General features: G+C 40.7%; 1 protein-coding gene across 5 annotated transcripts in view; it reads left to right on the top strand.

Moving 5' to 3' along the window:
* Positions 1–15,319, top strand: part of LOC134359978 (rab-like protein 6) — a 93,535-nt gene that overhangs the window by 22,582 nt on the left and 55,634 nt on the right. For all 5 annotated transcript variants that reach the window (XM_063073900.1, XM_063073899.1, XM_063073898.1 and 2 more), the window contains one exon: positions 14,467–14,519. In XM_063073900.1, coding sequence (XP_062929970.1) covers positions 14,467–14,519 — 53 coding nt within the window. The remainder of the gene's footprint in view (positions 1–14,466; positions 14,520–15,319) is intronic.

Genomic DNA, 15,319 nt, shown 5'->3' with positions numbered 1-15,319 from the left:
TCTGAAACACCAGCATCTTTCAGTCCGTCACTGATTGTTTAAAAAAAAATCATTTAACCTTGTTATTTTTTCCATATTGTAGGGGACCTCTCAGTTTACCGGTTATATTCTGTCTGTCTTGTCCATATCCAGCCACTTGTCCTGGAGCCTCTCCTTCTACCTCACAACTGACACTTACCCAGCTTCCCATCATTACTAAACTTGGATCTTATTGCGCTTCATTTTCTCAGCAAAATCATGGATAAAGATTATGCATGACTCTGCCCTGATATCAGCTGCATCCTCCGCCCACGAGTTATAGCCTTCGAGTTTTAAATAATAACCTGTGTGCTGACCTTTGCTGATGTACGGTTCTACAGTTCGGCAACAGCCTTGACTTCTGTCTGTTCTTATTCGCAATGTTATGTTTAATAGATTGCCCATGGAGCAGATAAGCAAAATCTGGTTCAGTTTCATTTCGTTGCTCAGTTGATTGGGCATTTACTTTATTAACTGTTCACATCTATTTAGCTTATCACTAGCCATCAGATGATGTGGCTGCTGCCACTCCTGTAAACTCCTTTAACCAGCTGTTTTATGGCACTCTGACCACGTGATTGTGGTTCTTTATGATTTGCGAGAATTTGAGACTTGCCTATCATGTCCGGAAAATGTTAGGATGAGATGTGAGATTGCTTGGAGAATCACCAACAGCTGCATACATTAACTGTGCACATCCTGATGAACCCTTTTTGCACTCAGTTCCGTTTCCTGTTCCTAGTTTTGGATCAGTTTGTTTTTCAGCCCAGTTGTTTTGCACTTTTTTCATTACCAATGATGACAGATTATAGTAGATTTTCTCCATCTGTGATTGGTTTTGTACATTACCATAGCCACTAATCTTTCAATTAAATAAAAATATCCAAGAATATTTTTAAAAATTCTACCATGATCAGCCTATCTGATCTTCATTTGCAAACCTATCTGAAAATACACATGCAAACCCGTCTGAAAATGCCTTTGAATTAGACATCAGCTTTTGGGAAGATTTATTCTGCAAACTTTCCATTGATTTTTATTTCTGTCCTAAATAATAACAAAACATTGCACACTGTACCTCCTACCTTGCTCCTTTCATGGTGCCATGTTAGGAAATTTGGTTAAACTTCATTTGCTGCAAATTGGAATACAAAATGCATATCAATATACTGTGTACATTGAATGACAGGTCATGGACGTTGCTGGTCAGGCCTGAATTTGTTTGCTGTCCAAAATTAATTATAAATAAGGGTAGTTAAGAATAATCATGAGGGTCATTATTTTACCAGATGGGTTTTTGCATCAATCCAGTCATTTTATCATCCTCATTACTAATACAAGGTGTTCATTCTAGTAATTATTCAGAATTAAACTATTATGCTGCTCTGGTGGAATTTGCCTTGTCTTTGAGACTGGTGCGATTGACTACCGAATTACTAGATGATTAATTTGGCTTTGGAAGGTCTGAGTGCATGATATGAAAAAGAGCATGAGAATTCTCTGTGGTATCCTGGCCATTGTCTGTGTCTTAATCACCATTTACTAAACTGATTATTTAAATTAACTTGCGTGTGAAGATGTAAAAGGTGTGTTAGAAATACTTGTGGCTAATATGACCAATTTCTGTGCTGATCAGTGATGCGATTATAATACTAAATTTTAATTCCTGAAGCTTGCCTGTATGTATGAAAATTTGTAACACTTGATGGTCTTTGCATTGCCTGCATGATCATGACGTTGCTTCTCAGTATTTGGTGGAATTGTAAGCTAGAATACTGACCTTGTAAAGTGTCTTCTCCACCACCTCATGTTGCAGATGTTCAAAGTACTGTTAGATTGCACTTAGAGTATTGTGTATAGTTCTGGTTGCCACACCGCAGGAAGTGTTTGGTAGTAATAGGGAAAGTGCAGAAGAAATTCACCAAGATGTTGTCTGGAATGGAAGACTGTAGTTATAAAAGAGTTTGGATAAGCTGGGTTTGTTCTCACTGAAACCTCGGAGGCTGAGATCTTGCAAAAATTTACAAAGAGATGAGGGGCACAAGATAAATGGTCAAAATCTTTTTCCTAGGTGAGTCTAAAGGTGGAACGAGCAGGTTTAGTGTAAGAGGGAAGAAATTTAAAGGAGATTTTCACACAGATGGTGGTTATCTGGAATAAGCTGCCAGATGAGGGGGTAGATGCAGATAAGTCACAAAGTTTAGAAGACATTTGTCTAGGGTCTAGACTGATGCAAATGGGATATGCCTGGATGATCAGTATAGATGGAGTGGCTGAAAGTGTTGTTTCTGTGCTGTATGTTTCTATGATTTTGCATGCCAGTGAGAAAAGGGGTTAGAGATAATACTTGAGGGCACATTTTATGCAAAGTTTCTGTTGGAATAGAGACTTGAACTCCGGCATTGTGGAGCTGAATGAGAGTCACTGTGTGCAACTCGGGTGGTGATTGGTTTCAGAAGTCTTTGTCCGTAGGAGTAGAGGAGAGAAAGAGGGAAAAATTACTGCTGGCTTAACATCCTAACCAGAAGATGTTGAGAACTTTGTATGTGACTGATGTACTCTCATGCTGCAATTGTCTGTCTCTCTTCAATACGTGAACAAATTCTTATTGTTCTTCAAGCTTCTGCATTATTGTGATCCTTGAGAAAAGTTAATATCCACAAGAGCTGTAGAAGGTCTACTGCTCCTGACCTGGCATTGAAAGATGCCCACCCCATTGCCAGTGTTAGAGGAATCCCATTTTCCTCCACACATGCAAACTACACAGACAGCGCTGGAAATCAAAACTGAACCTGAGCAGCTGGACCTCTGAGGCTGCATCTTGCCTGCTGTGTCTTTGTGATGCCCAAACTGACCTTTTGCTGTCCACATGGCCTTTTCATTCCACATGTTGCAACCCCTCTTTGCCCTTTGCTGCCAGCTATGTCTGATTGATTTCTGTACCCACACTTCAACTTGCTGAACTTCCAAGCCTGCTTGTTCATCGAGTTGCAGTGAAGAAGGGCGCCATTCAGCCCATTGCATCTTTGCTGGCTACACTCCAGTCCATTGCCCTGTAAACCAATTGCATATCCTTATTTCACTAAGTCCTTCCTGAGCAGTCAGTCTAGATATTAAACCGCTAATCATTCTTGTTTGTTTCAAAGTCAACCCAACCTAAAAACCTAACCAATACTAACAGTAAAATCAAAAGAATCTTCTCTGTAATCACTCCATTCTTCCCTAATCTGCTGCAATTTCAGCATTATCTCCCCACTCTTTTACTCTGCTTCAGCTAATAAAAGCAGGTTCACTTCTCTGTCATCTTATTTGTTTATGACACTGCCTGCATTTGCACTTCAAGGTCCCTCTGTTCTTTTACACATAACTTCTACTATTTACCGTCTACTTCCTCTGTTTGCTTTCTGAAATTGTATTTTCACAAACTTCTTTGAATTGAATTACATTTGGCACTTTTGTGCACATGAAACAGTTTATTGCTATCTTCCTTGTGTTTAACTTGCTTCCTTGTTATTGACCACATTGCTAAAGTTGCTACCTTTGGCACATTTCTTAATCATGGCCCATACTTTTAGTCCAGATTATTAAAATGTACCAGTAATTCAAGGAATTTACTGCTGGGTCCTACAGAACAATGTGTTCACGAACCGTTGAAACTTTGAAACTAATCTTTGCATTTTGAATCCAATTTATCATTTACCGTAGGATCCCACAGGCTTTCCTGATCAATCAGGTTTTCATGCTACGTCCAATTATTTGGTACACTGTACACCTGCTTATTAATACAAACATCTTATCAGCCAATCATGTGGGAGTAACCCGTGCACAAAAGCATGCAGACATGGTCAAGAGGTTCAGTCGTTCAATCCAAACATCACAATGAGGAAGAAAAGTGATCTAAGTGACCAAGTTGCTTGATACTGCTGAAATTGCAGCAGACTTCGGAAGAATGGAGTGGTTACAGAGAAGATTCCTTTGATTTTGCTATAAGTGTTGGTTAGATTTTTAAGTTGGGTTGACTTTGAAACAAAAGAGAATGATTATTGGTGCCATATGGGGTGGTTTGAGTATCTCAGAAAATATAGATTTCCTGGGAATTTCACGCACAGCTGGTGAAAATGGTGTGGAAAAACAATAAAATATACAGTGAGCGGCAGTCCTGTGGGCGAAAATGCCTTGTTAATGGGAGAGGTCAAAGGAAAATAGTCAGAATGGTTCAAGCTGATAGGAAGGTGACAGTGACTCAAATAACCACGCATTACAATAATGGTACAAAAATGTTGAATACACTACTTGCTGCGTGTGGTGGTGGTAGAATTGGTTGAACCAGGGCCGTGACGTGAACGCTTCTACCTTGGCGAACCAGTTCACTTGCTCTTTGCTATTCCACTGCCAAATACGCCTGCCCTGCATGGGAAAGATCTATTCATGCTAAGAAGATGGATGCCATTCTGAATGCAAGCTGCCAACTTATCACAGGTTGTTTAAAACCAACAAACACCCAACAGCCTATATATCCTGGCGGGTATCGCTCTCCCTGATATAAGAAGAACGGTAGCCAGCAAGAAAGAATGACTCTGTCAAACATCAGATGAGAGACACCCTCTATATGGTCATACACCTACACCCAGCCACCTAAGGTCAAGGAAGAGCTTCATGAACAGTGTTGTTCCATTACAATCAACCCCATCTGAAGCCGGCATCGCCTTGTGGAAAGACCGGCTTGCCAGTCTCAAACAACCCCCAACGATGGAAATTCCACCAGATGAAAGCCTACCCCAGGAGCTAATTGCAACTGAACAACCTGGAAGTGCCTTAACAGACTCAGGACCAGTGTAGGTCGTTCAAAGGTGTCACTAAGCAAATGGGGATATACAACCAGCTCGACAACTTGTGAATGTGGAACTGAGCCACAAACTATGCAACATCTCCTGCAATGCCCATCGCTAGAGGAACCCTGTACTGTTGCAGATCTTGCTGAATTCAACAACAAGGTGCAAAAATGTGTCCAGTTCTGGCTGGGCCATGTATAGACTGTCTGTGGACACGATAAGAAGAAGAAAATTACAATAATAGGGTGCAGAAGAGCATCTCTGAGTGCACTACACATCAAACCTCGAATTGGATGGGTTTACAGCAGCAGAAGACAGAGAACATACATCTTTAACTCTTTATCTGCCCATCACATCCCTCTGATGCTCCTCCCCCTTCCCTTTCGTCCATGGTTTTCTACCCTCTCTTATCAGATTTCCCTCTTCTCCAGATCGTTATCTCTCACCTATCAGCTTCCTAGCTCTTTACTTCACCCCTCTCTGTCTTCTGGTTTCACCCATCACCAACTACCTTATACTACTTCTGCCGCGCCCCCCCCCCCCTTTTCTTGCTCTAACTTCTCATCCTTTTTTTTCTAGCCCTGATGAAGGATCTTGGCTTGAAAAGTTGACTGTTTACTTTTTTTCCAAAGATGCTGCCTGGCCTGCTGTGTTCCTCCAGCATTTTGTGCATGTGGCTTGGATTTACAGCATCTGCAGATTTTCTCAACTTGGAGTTTATGATGTTGAGGGCAAGATTCTTCCTGTGATTGTTCCTTGGCGGATGATGAACTGAATTTGAGGATGTTGATGAACATCTGAACAGCTGTCCTTCACCTAGTAGATCTCCTTGTGGCAAAGCACTGCATTTTCCATCATGTAACAACATCTCCACACTAGCACCGTCTGAATGTGATAGTAACTTAAACGCATGAGATTATGCACAAGTTCTATATTAACATTTTTACAAGAATTGTGGGGGTATAGGAGTTGTATGGCGCATCTGAACTCGTGTGTGAAAAAATTGACACATGGAATGTTGTTTTGTATGGCAGTACCTTTCTTGGTCTGTATGCAATTGGATCCTTGACTCCCTAATCACAAGAGCACAATCTGTGCGGGTTGGTATTAATAACTCCGCCTCGCTGAAAATCAACACTGGCGCACCTCAGGTGTGTGTGCTTAGCCCACTGCTCTACTCTCTCTATACCCATGACAGTGGCCAGGCATAGCTCAAATGTCATCTATAAATTTGCTGAGGATACAACCATTGTTGGCAGAACCTCAGATAGAGATGAGAAGGTATACAGGAGTGAGATATGCCAGCTAGCTGAGTGGTGTCGCAGCAACAACTTGCACTCAACCTCAGTAAGACCAAAGTGCTGATTGTGAACTTCAGAAAAGGTAGGACAAGGGATCATGAACCATTCCTCATAGAGGGATCAGAAGAAGAGAGAGAGAGAGAGATACATACATACATATATACCCAGGAACGTGAAATTACTCAGAGAATCTTACCTGGTCCCAAAATATTTATGCAGCTATAAAAAAGGCAAGACAGCAGTTATATTTCATTAGGAGGTTTGGTTTGTCACCCAAGATGCTCAAACTTCTACAGATGTATCATGGACAACATTCCGACTGGCTGAATCACTGTCTGGTATTGGTGGGGGTACTACTGCACAGGATCGAATGAAACTACATAAAGTTGTAAAACTAGTCAGCTCCAACTTGGGTATTAGCCTCCGTAGTATCCAAGACCTCTTCAAGGAGTGGTGTCTCAGAAAGGCACTGTCCATTATTAAGGACCCCCATCACCCAGGATATACCCTTCTTCTCATCAGTGTGTCCTTCCTGAAAGAACACTCAGGAACAGCTTCCCCTCTGCCATTGATTCCTAAATGGATGTTGAACCCATGAACACTAACTGACTTTAGTTGTTTCTGTTTTTGCACTATTTTTAATTTAACTTTAACACACACACACACTCTAATTGATTTACTTATTTACTTTTCCTATATTATCATGTATTGCATTGTACTGCTGCCACTAAGTTAACAAATTTCACGACATCTGCTGGTGATATTAAACCTGATTCTGATGCTGATATCAGAAATCTCCGAAAGCTTGCTCATTTGGGAGTCATGGTTCTACATCAGTTGGTCCTTCCTCTTCTTGTGACCTCTGTTGCTCAACTCCAACAGATCTTTTTTGATCTTCTTACTATTTTACACAAACCCTTCTAAATTATCCTTGTATTCTACTTCACCCTCGGCCTCATTTACCAACTGAAAATGATCTTTGAGGTTCTCCAGGTTTATAAACCCAAGGGAATCATGCACACACCAGCAATGTCGCCCTTCGTATTTCTTGAAACAGTCAAACCAACCATGGCTGTTCTTGAACTTACTATTTAACCTCTTCATCACGAAGGATGATTGCATTTCTTACTTTAATGGCTAGAAGCTCCATTTTGTTGAATTGGAAAGAGATTAACCCTCCTAAGGTATTTCATTGGTTTTCACAAACTATGGTGTGTTTGAATTTGGAGAAAATTAGAAGTGCAGTTTATGACCCTTCCATTAAGTTTGAAAAAACTTGGAGGCCATTCATTCAGCATTTTCATTTGATGTAATTTGATCATTTCCAAACTTGTTTTATCTCTCTGTACTGTTGTTGGAGGGGAATGGAGTTGCCGACACGAACGTTTTCTTCTTTTCCATTTTTAAGTTGTTAGTTTTGCCCAAGTCTTTTAGTTTAGTTGATTAATTTTGTTTTTCTTTGGGGATGGGGTTTTTTTTTTTGTTTTTTTTTCTTTTTCATGTTTTTTTTCAGTTTTTTTTGATTTGTATTATCTGTTGTCAGTTCTATATGATTGGGAGCTTTGGTAACTTACACTATTTGATTTTATAATTACTTTTCTTAAGTGTAACAATATATCTCCTACTATTTGTATTATTGCTATGTTTTGTTTTATATATTTCAAAATTAATAAAAAGATTGAAAAAGAAAAAGAAAGAACTTATTGGCACCTTCAGAAGCATCATCACTTTTTACACCCCACATTCTTTGAATTCTTGTTCTAAAAATATTTTTCACGAAAAAGGGAAAAAGGGACTCATTTCATTGATTCTGATTTTCTAATACACACTTTCGTTTCAATAGGTACTTGCATCAGTAGCCAATGGAAAACAACTCGAATGAATTTCCCATCAATACCTGGGATTTTAATTGCAACTTAATGCAAATGTTGATACGAATCTTTCTCTCTGCCCCCTAAAATTACGTACTGCAAATTCAAGGACATATGACCTATAGTGTGAATTACACTTAAATTAAAAATCGTAAATTGTGAATCTGTAAATCAAAGGATATAATTATTTACAAAGAGATATCAGGTCAGTCAACTTCTAACATCACATTAGGTAAATTATTAAGACACAATTCTAGTGACAGCATGAATCTACACTTAGAGGTATGGGTTGATTTGGGAGAGTCGGCATGAATTAGGACATTTGTCTCTGAATGTAAGTGCACACAATGCAGTCTTCCAATCTACATTGGGTCTCACTCCATCCAGCAGAAAAAGTGGGATCTCCTGGTGGCCTCCTGTATATTGGTGAGATCTGATGTAGCTTGGGAAACGGCTTCACTAAGCACCTATGCTCTATCCGCCAGAGAAAGCAGGACCTCCCAGGGGCCACCCATTTCAATTCCACTTCCTATTCCCATTCTGACATGTCAGTCCATGGTTTCTTCTACTACTGCGATGAGGCCACACTCCGATTAGAGGAGCAACACCTTGTATTCTGTCTGGGTAGCCTCCAACCTGATGGCGTGAACATTGATTTCTCGAACTTCCGGTAATTTCCGGTCCCCTTCATCATTCCCAGTCCCATTTCCCTTTCACACCTCTCCTTACCTGCCCATCGCCTCCCTCTGGTACTCCTACCCCCTTCCCTTTCTTCTGTGGCCTTCTGGCCTCTCCTATCAGATTCCCCTTTATCCAGCCCATGATCTCTTTCACCTATCAGCTTCCCAGCTCTTTACTTCACTCCTTCCCCCTCTCCCGGTTTCACATATCACCTACCACTTTGTTCTACATCCTCCCCTTCCCCCCCCCCCACCCTCTTGCTCTAACTTCTCATCTCTTTTCCAGTCCTGATGAAGGATCTTGGCCCAAAACCTCGACTGTTTACTCTTTTCCATAGATGCTGTCTGGCCTGCTGAATTCCTACAGCATTTTGTGTATGTTGCTCATAAACTCCAGGCTTGGGTTCACCAACATCACCTTTTATCTGAATGCCAGTCATAACTAGCACGTCATATTTGCCAGTGATTCTGATGGAGGCCATTCACCCCACTGAGACTGTGCCAGCTTTCAGAGCCATTCCATTCGCCATTTAGCTGTTTCCTCACATATTCATTAATACCTTCTGCCACACCCCCTGTTTCTCCTGCCGTTAACCTACAATGGCCAGTTAACCTAACCAACCTGTGCACCACTGGGATGTGGAAAGACCCAGAAGCATTCAGTGCAATCGTAGGGAGAATGTGAAATCTCTTCATGGCACTGGAGGTCAGGATTGAACTTCAGTCTCTGGAGGTGTGTGGTATTGATAGAACTTGCAATACCATTGTGCCTCCTGCCACCACTAAGGTGCTATGCAGGTCTGCCATGAAGTTGCAGGAGGGGGCAACTCCACACATTGAGTCTAATCGCCATTCAATAAGAATACAGCTGACCTGCTTGCTACCTCATTTCTCTCTGGTCGAGTAACCTTTCATCCCCTTGCTAATCAAGAATTCTGCTCCCATTTGCTTTTGAGCAAGTGTGTTTCAAAGACTGATAATTCAATGAGAGAGAGAAAAAATTACTTCATCTGTCTTCAGTGATTAAACTCTTATTGTGAGACAGGGAGCCTTTATCTGTGTCTGGAGGGTATGTCCATCCTATCAGGGATCTTTTATATTTCAGAGAATCATAGAGATATCCAACATGGAAGCAGACCCTTCTGCCCAGAGACGGCGCCAACTGTCAAGCACCCATTTTACATTAACCTTGGCCTAATCTATTTTATTCTCCTTTTACTTGGTGAATATCCTGAAAGGGTACATTATGTATGATTTTATTATCTTAAGATTTGATTGTAAATAAGTCATATTTGACTATTTCAGATATTTGTGTTGATGTATTTTAGGGCTTGGGAACAGAAGCAGTATTTACACTGAAAATAATAGGAAATTCCTTTGTGATTTTCAATTAAGCTCTTTCCCACGATGTACTTCCCACCCCTTCCTGTTTGTCAAGATGTACCTACAACAGTGACACACGTCCCTCCAGTGTCATTCTTGTAGTCAAATATGAATAGAAACTTAGTCATAACCTGAACGATTTCTCTCTTATTTAGTACATTTTCCGCACCTACCAATTCATCCATTTTCAAAGTTGTTTGGCTGCTTAATGTGCCCTCCAGTGTTTGTCATTTCTAATACTTTGTAACATCGGTGTTCATATCAGTTCCCTTTCCATGAATTGTTAATTGGGAATGATACATGTATGCCTTCCGCCTGCACGCCAGGCTGCTATTAAGGTCTTGAAGCATCTTGGGTTTTGTTTTTCCTTGATGATAACACAATGTTTTCCTTTGCAGCCTAATTTCCACTTTGATCTTACTCTTCTAAACTCCTGTGGACTTGCTACAATTTTGAGTTTTTTTGCTATCTACCATACACCTCCCCTTCAGCTATTTCACTGTCTGTGTTTCTTCACATTCCACAGACCCTGGATTTGGGAGTTATTTTTTATTATTGCAGACAATCACACAGCTCAGAAACGGATCCGTGGGACCAACTGGACACCACCAATCAAAATTGCTATCTAAGCTAGTCCTATTTTCCTGCATTTGACCCATATCATGCTTAACATTTCCTATCCATGGACCTGTCCAAGTACCTTTTAAAATATTAATGCACCAGCTCTCTCCGTGTACTGACCACTGTCTGGGTAAAAACTTTACCCTTCAAGTTCCTATTAAATCTCTTCCTTCTCACCTTATCGAAGCCCCCTAGGTCTTGACTACCTAACTAATTATTTTCTTGATTCTTCAATCCTGGAAAAAAGACTGTATGTGTTAGCCCCTGTCTATGCCCCTCATGATATGCACCTCTGTAAAAAGGTTCCTCATTCCCCTATGTTCTAGTGGGGGAAAATTTTCACAGCTGGATCAACAGCTCTCCATAATTCAGTTCCTTGAATCCTGGCAACATCATGAATCTCTACTGGCCTGTGTATAGCTTATTGGATCCAAATTAATGGATCTGAAGCAAAGGACCTTATGCTGAGGAACCTAACTGAGTTGAACAGTTTTTGCTTGGGGTGGATTGTGTTGTCGGTGTTTCTGGTCAAGTCCCTGCATTCAGACGTTGGTTCTGAACCTTCACCAGTTCTAACCTTTATCCCTTTCCATAACAATGCTAAGTGTAACTGAATCATGATTGATACTGCTAAGACACTGTTCTCGTGCCTTTTTTTCCCCCCACTGTCTGGGTTGCTGTTGGAGTTGCACTTTCCCAGGCAAGTGGAGAGTATTCAGTCACAGGCCTGTCATATTTGAATATGGTGTCAAAAAATGGGTCACTCGCCATATGATACCCTGAAACTGTGGCTGGCCCAGATGGCATGTTGGGCAATGTTGATGATAGGGGTCTTGGGGAGTATCATTGAACATAATCATAAAGTATTCTGGGCAGAGACTACAAAAGGAACTACAGACCCCATTTCCAGACAAGTTGAGATATTTTCCAAAAACAAAAATCTGTGATATGTTAATTCACGTGAACCTTTATTTAACTGACAAAAGTACAAAGAAGATATTCAATCGTTTTTACTGACCAACTTAATTGTATTTTGTAAATATACACAAATTTAGAATTTGATGGCTTGCGACACACTCAACAAAAGTAGGGACAGAGTTAAAATAAGATTGAAAAGTGCACAGAATATTCAAGTAACACTGGTTTGGAAGACTCCACATTAAGCAGGCTAATTGGTAGCAGGTGAGGTATCATGATTGGGTATAAAAGTAGCATCCATCAAAGGCTCAGTCTTTGCAAGCAAGGATGGGTCGTGGCTCACCCCTTTGTGCCAAAATTCGTGAGAGAATTGTTAGTCAGTTCAAAAGGAACATTTCTCAATGCAAGATTGCAGAGAATTTAGGTCTTTCAACATCTACAGTACATAATATTGTGAAAAGATTCAGAGAATTCAGAGACATCTCAGTGCGTAAAGGGCAAGGTCGGAAACCACTGTTGAATGCGCGTGATCTTCGAGCCCTCAGGCGGCACTGCCTAAGAAACCGTCATGCTACTGTGACAATTATAGCCACCTGGGCTCGGGAGTACTTCAGAGAACCATTGCCACTCAACACAGTCCGTCGCTGCATCCAGAAATGCAACTTGAACCTGGATTACGCAAGGAGGAAACCATACATCAACTCTATGCAGAATCGCCGGCGAGTTCTCTGGACCCGAGCTCATCTCAGATGGACTGAAAGACTGTGGAACCGTGTGCTGTGGTCAGATGAGTCCACATTTCAGCTAGTTTTCGGAAAAAACGGGCGTCGAGTTCTCCGTGCCAAAGATGAAAACGACCATCCAGATTGTTATCAGCAAAAGGTGCAAAAGCCAGCATCTGTGATGGTATGGGGGTCCATCAGTGCCCACGGCATGGGTGAGTTGCATGTATGTGAAGATACCATTGACTCTGAGGCATATATTAGGATTTTAGAGAGGCATATGTTGCCATCAAGGTGACGTCTCTTCCCGGGACGTCCATGCTTATTTCAGCAGGACAATGCCAGGCCACATCCTGCACGGGTTACAACAGCGTGGCTTTGTAGACACAGAGTGCGTGTGCTTGACTGACCTGCTGCCAGTCCAGATCTGTCTCCTATTGAAAATGTATGGCGCATCATAAAGAGGAGAATCAGACAACGGAGACCACGGACTGTTGAGCAGCTGAAGTCTTATATCAAGCAAGAAAGGACAAAATTTCCAATTGTAAACCTACTACAATTAGTATCCTCAGTTCCAAAATGATTAAAAAGTGTTATTAAAAGGGAAGGTGATGTAACACAATGGTAAACATACCTCTGTCCCAACTTTTGTTGAGTGTGTTGCAGCCATCAAATTCTAAATTTGCATATGTTTACAAAATACAATTAAGTTGGTCAATAAAACTATTGAAAATCTTTTCTTTGTACTTTTGTCAGTTAAATAAAGGTTCACATGAATTACCATATCACAGATTTTTGTTTTTATTGCATTTTGGAAAATATCCCAGCTTTTCTGGAAATGGGGTTTGTATTTTTAGTTTTACATCACTCTACAGGTCAAAAGGAAGTTTATAAATATGTCTTCAAAAGTAGCTAGCTTCTGTTTTTTTTAGATCAAAATCCTATTAATAATAGGGCCAATCTGAAAGAACCTCTCATGATCCCAGAATACATCCCAGGTAACCAAGAAAGCTCACCAACACCTTTACTTTCTGACGAGGTTGAGAGAGCCAGACTATGCACATCTATACGCAAGTTATTCTACAGATGTGCAGTAGAGAGCATCCTAACAAACTGCATCACTGCTTCATATGGAAACTGCACTGCTCCAGACAGGAAGGCTTTACAGTGTGTAGTCAAAACTGCCCAGCGCATCACCGGCAGCAGCCTACCTGCCATCAAGGACGTGTATACAGAAAGCTGCCAGAACTAGGCTGGCAGTATCATGGAGGATCTCACCCACCATGCTTATGGACTACTTGTCCCACTCCCATCAGAGAGATGACTGCAGCATCCACAGCAGGACCACCAAACTCAAAAACGGTTGTTTTCCCCAATCAATAAGGCTGATCAACACCTCCACCCATTAACCCACCCTACAAGAACCCCACCACCATAACTTATCATCTCCTATCAGTCACCTAATGTACAGACATTCCTGTACCGGACATCACCTTATGTGCATATATCAATCTATGTATACAAGGTAACTTGTGTATCTATATTTATTGTGTTTTTCTTTATTGTTTTGTTGTTTATCTTAGTGTGTTTTTATATGGTGCATCAGATCTGGAGTAACAATTATTTTGTTCTCTTGTACACCTGCGTACTGGAAATGACGTCAAACAATCCTGAATCTTGAAACTCGAAAAATCGCGTTGGTGCACCAGAGAGGTTTCTGTTCTGCAACTTGACTAGCAATTTGATTTTAAATCTTTGACTCTGGTTAAAGCTAATTTCATCATTTGCTTTGCCTTCAGCATGCAGATAATGCTTTGTTCGACATGTTTTTAACTGGCCCATCAAAAGACTCAAAAAAAAAATTAAGAAATTTAACAATGGCAGCTAACTAAAACTTTAATATTCAAAGTAATTTTAGTACAGCAATGTAAAGAAACCACAATAGATGGGGAAGGATCCCTGAGGACATTGCTTTGTTTTGGGAGAGCAAATTGAAGTTTCCAGGCTGGTTACTCATTGTTCATCCCTCCCACTACTACTTAAGTGACGTATAGTTTGGTGAGATATTTGGAAGGAAATTAAGACATAAACTTTATTAACCAATTGTTGTCCTTGTTCAGGTAAAAGCCGAAGAAAAGGAGATGGCTTGAAACTGGAGAATGATCCACAAGAGGTACTGTTTGATGTACTTGGAGTTATATTGCAGTATGACCTTGACATTGATTGTTGTCAAAACATTCCATAGAGACTCCTTGCTTGTAATGTATTGCAGGTATTGTTTCTCCATCTACTTCTTTTCCACTAAGTCTTCCTGTTGTCACATTTTTGCAGTATATGGTCCTCATGGCCTTATCTATAACATGAACTGCCCATGCCCCCGGAAATGTAATTTTTCAGCTATTGGTGGCGCTGAAGTCCACTTCATTTCCTGTCTCTTATGCTCTGGTTTTTATTTTCTTTTGTTCTCAAATTACAACTAAGATCGCTGTTTATTCAATAGCATTCTACGGAAATAGGGATAGACAGTAACTTCAGAATGACATCTCAGAATCACAGAAGATGAAAGAGTTTGCAGATAATAGAATTTAGAGCAAAAAGCAAACTACTGGAGAACTCAACAGTATGGACAGTGTCTGTAAAAGCAAAAGGATGGTCGATGTTTCAGGTTGAGGCCCTGCATCAGGCCTGGAATCACATTTGATCCTGAATCTCCCTATATATGAAAATGTAAAATAGCTGGGTGATATTTCCCATGTGTTGGATAAGTAAAGCCCTCGGCTAGGTCAACCTTTTACTGAACAATGTGGGGGAGTGGGGTGTTGGTTCTGTTTTCTGTTGTCAAGGATGTCAGCAGCTGTCAGTTGGAAGTTGTATTTAATGTAACCTGCAGTGCAAAATTTACAGGAGTTGTCCTACCACTTGATAAATCTTTGCTTCTATTCGTAAATAAACATAAGTACATTAATTTACAGT

Source organism: Mobula hypostoma, chromosome 21 (genome assembly GCF_963921235.1).
Source record: "Mobula hypostoma chromosome 21, sMobHyp1.1, whole genome shotgun sequence".
In the NCBI taxonomy this organism is placed as follows: domain Eukaryota; kingdom Metazoa; phylum Chordata; class Chondrichthyes; order Myliobatiformes; family Myliobatidae; genus Mobula; species Mobula hypostoma.
Note: the sequence above shows the minus strand (reverse complement) of the source record. Positions and strands in the feature narration are given on the sequence as shown.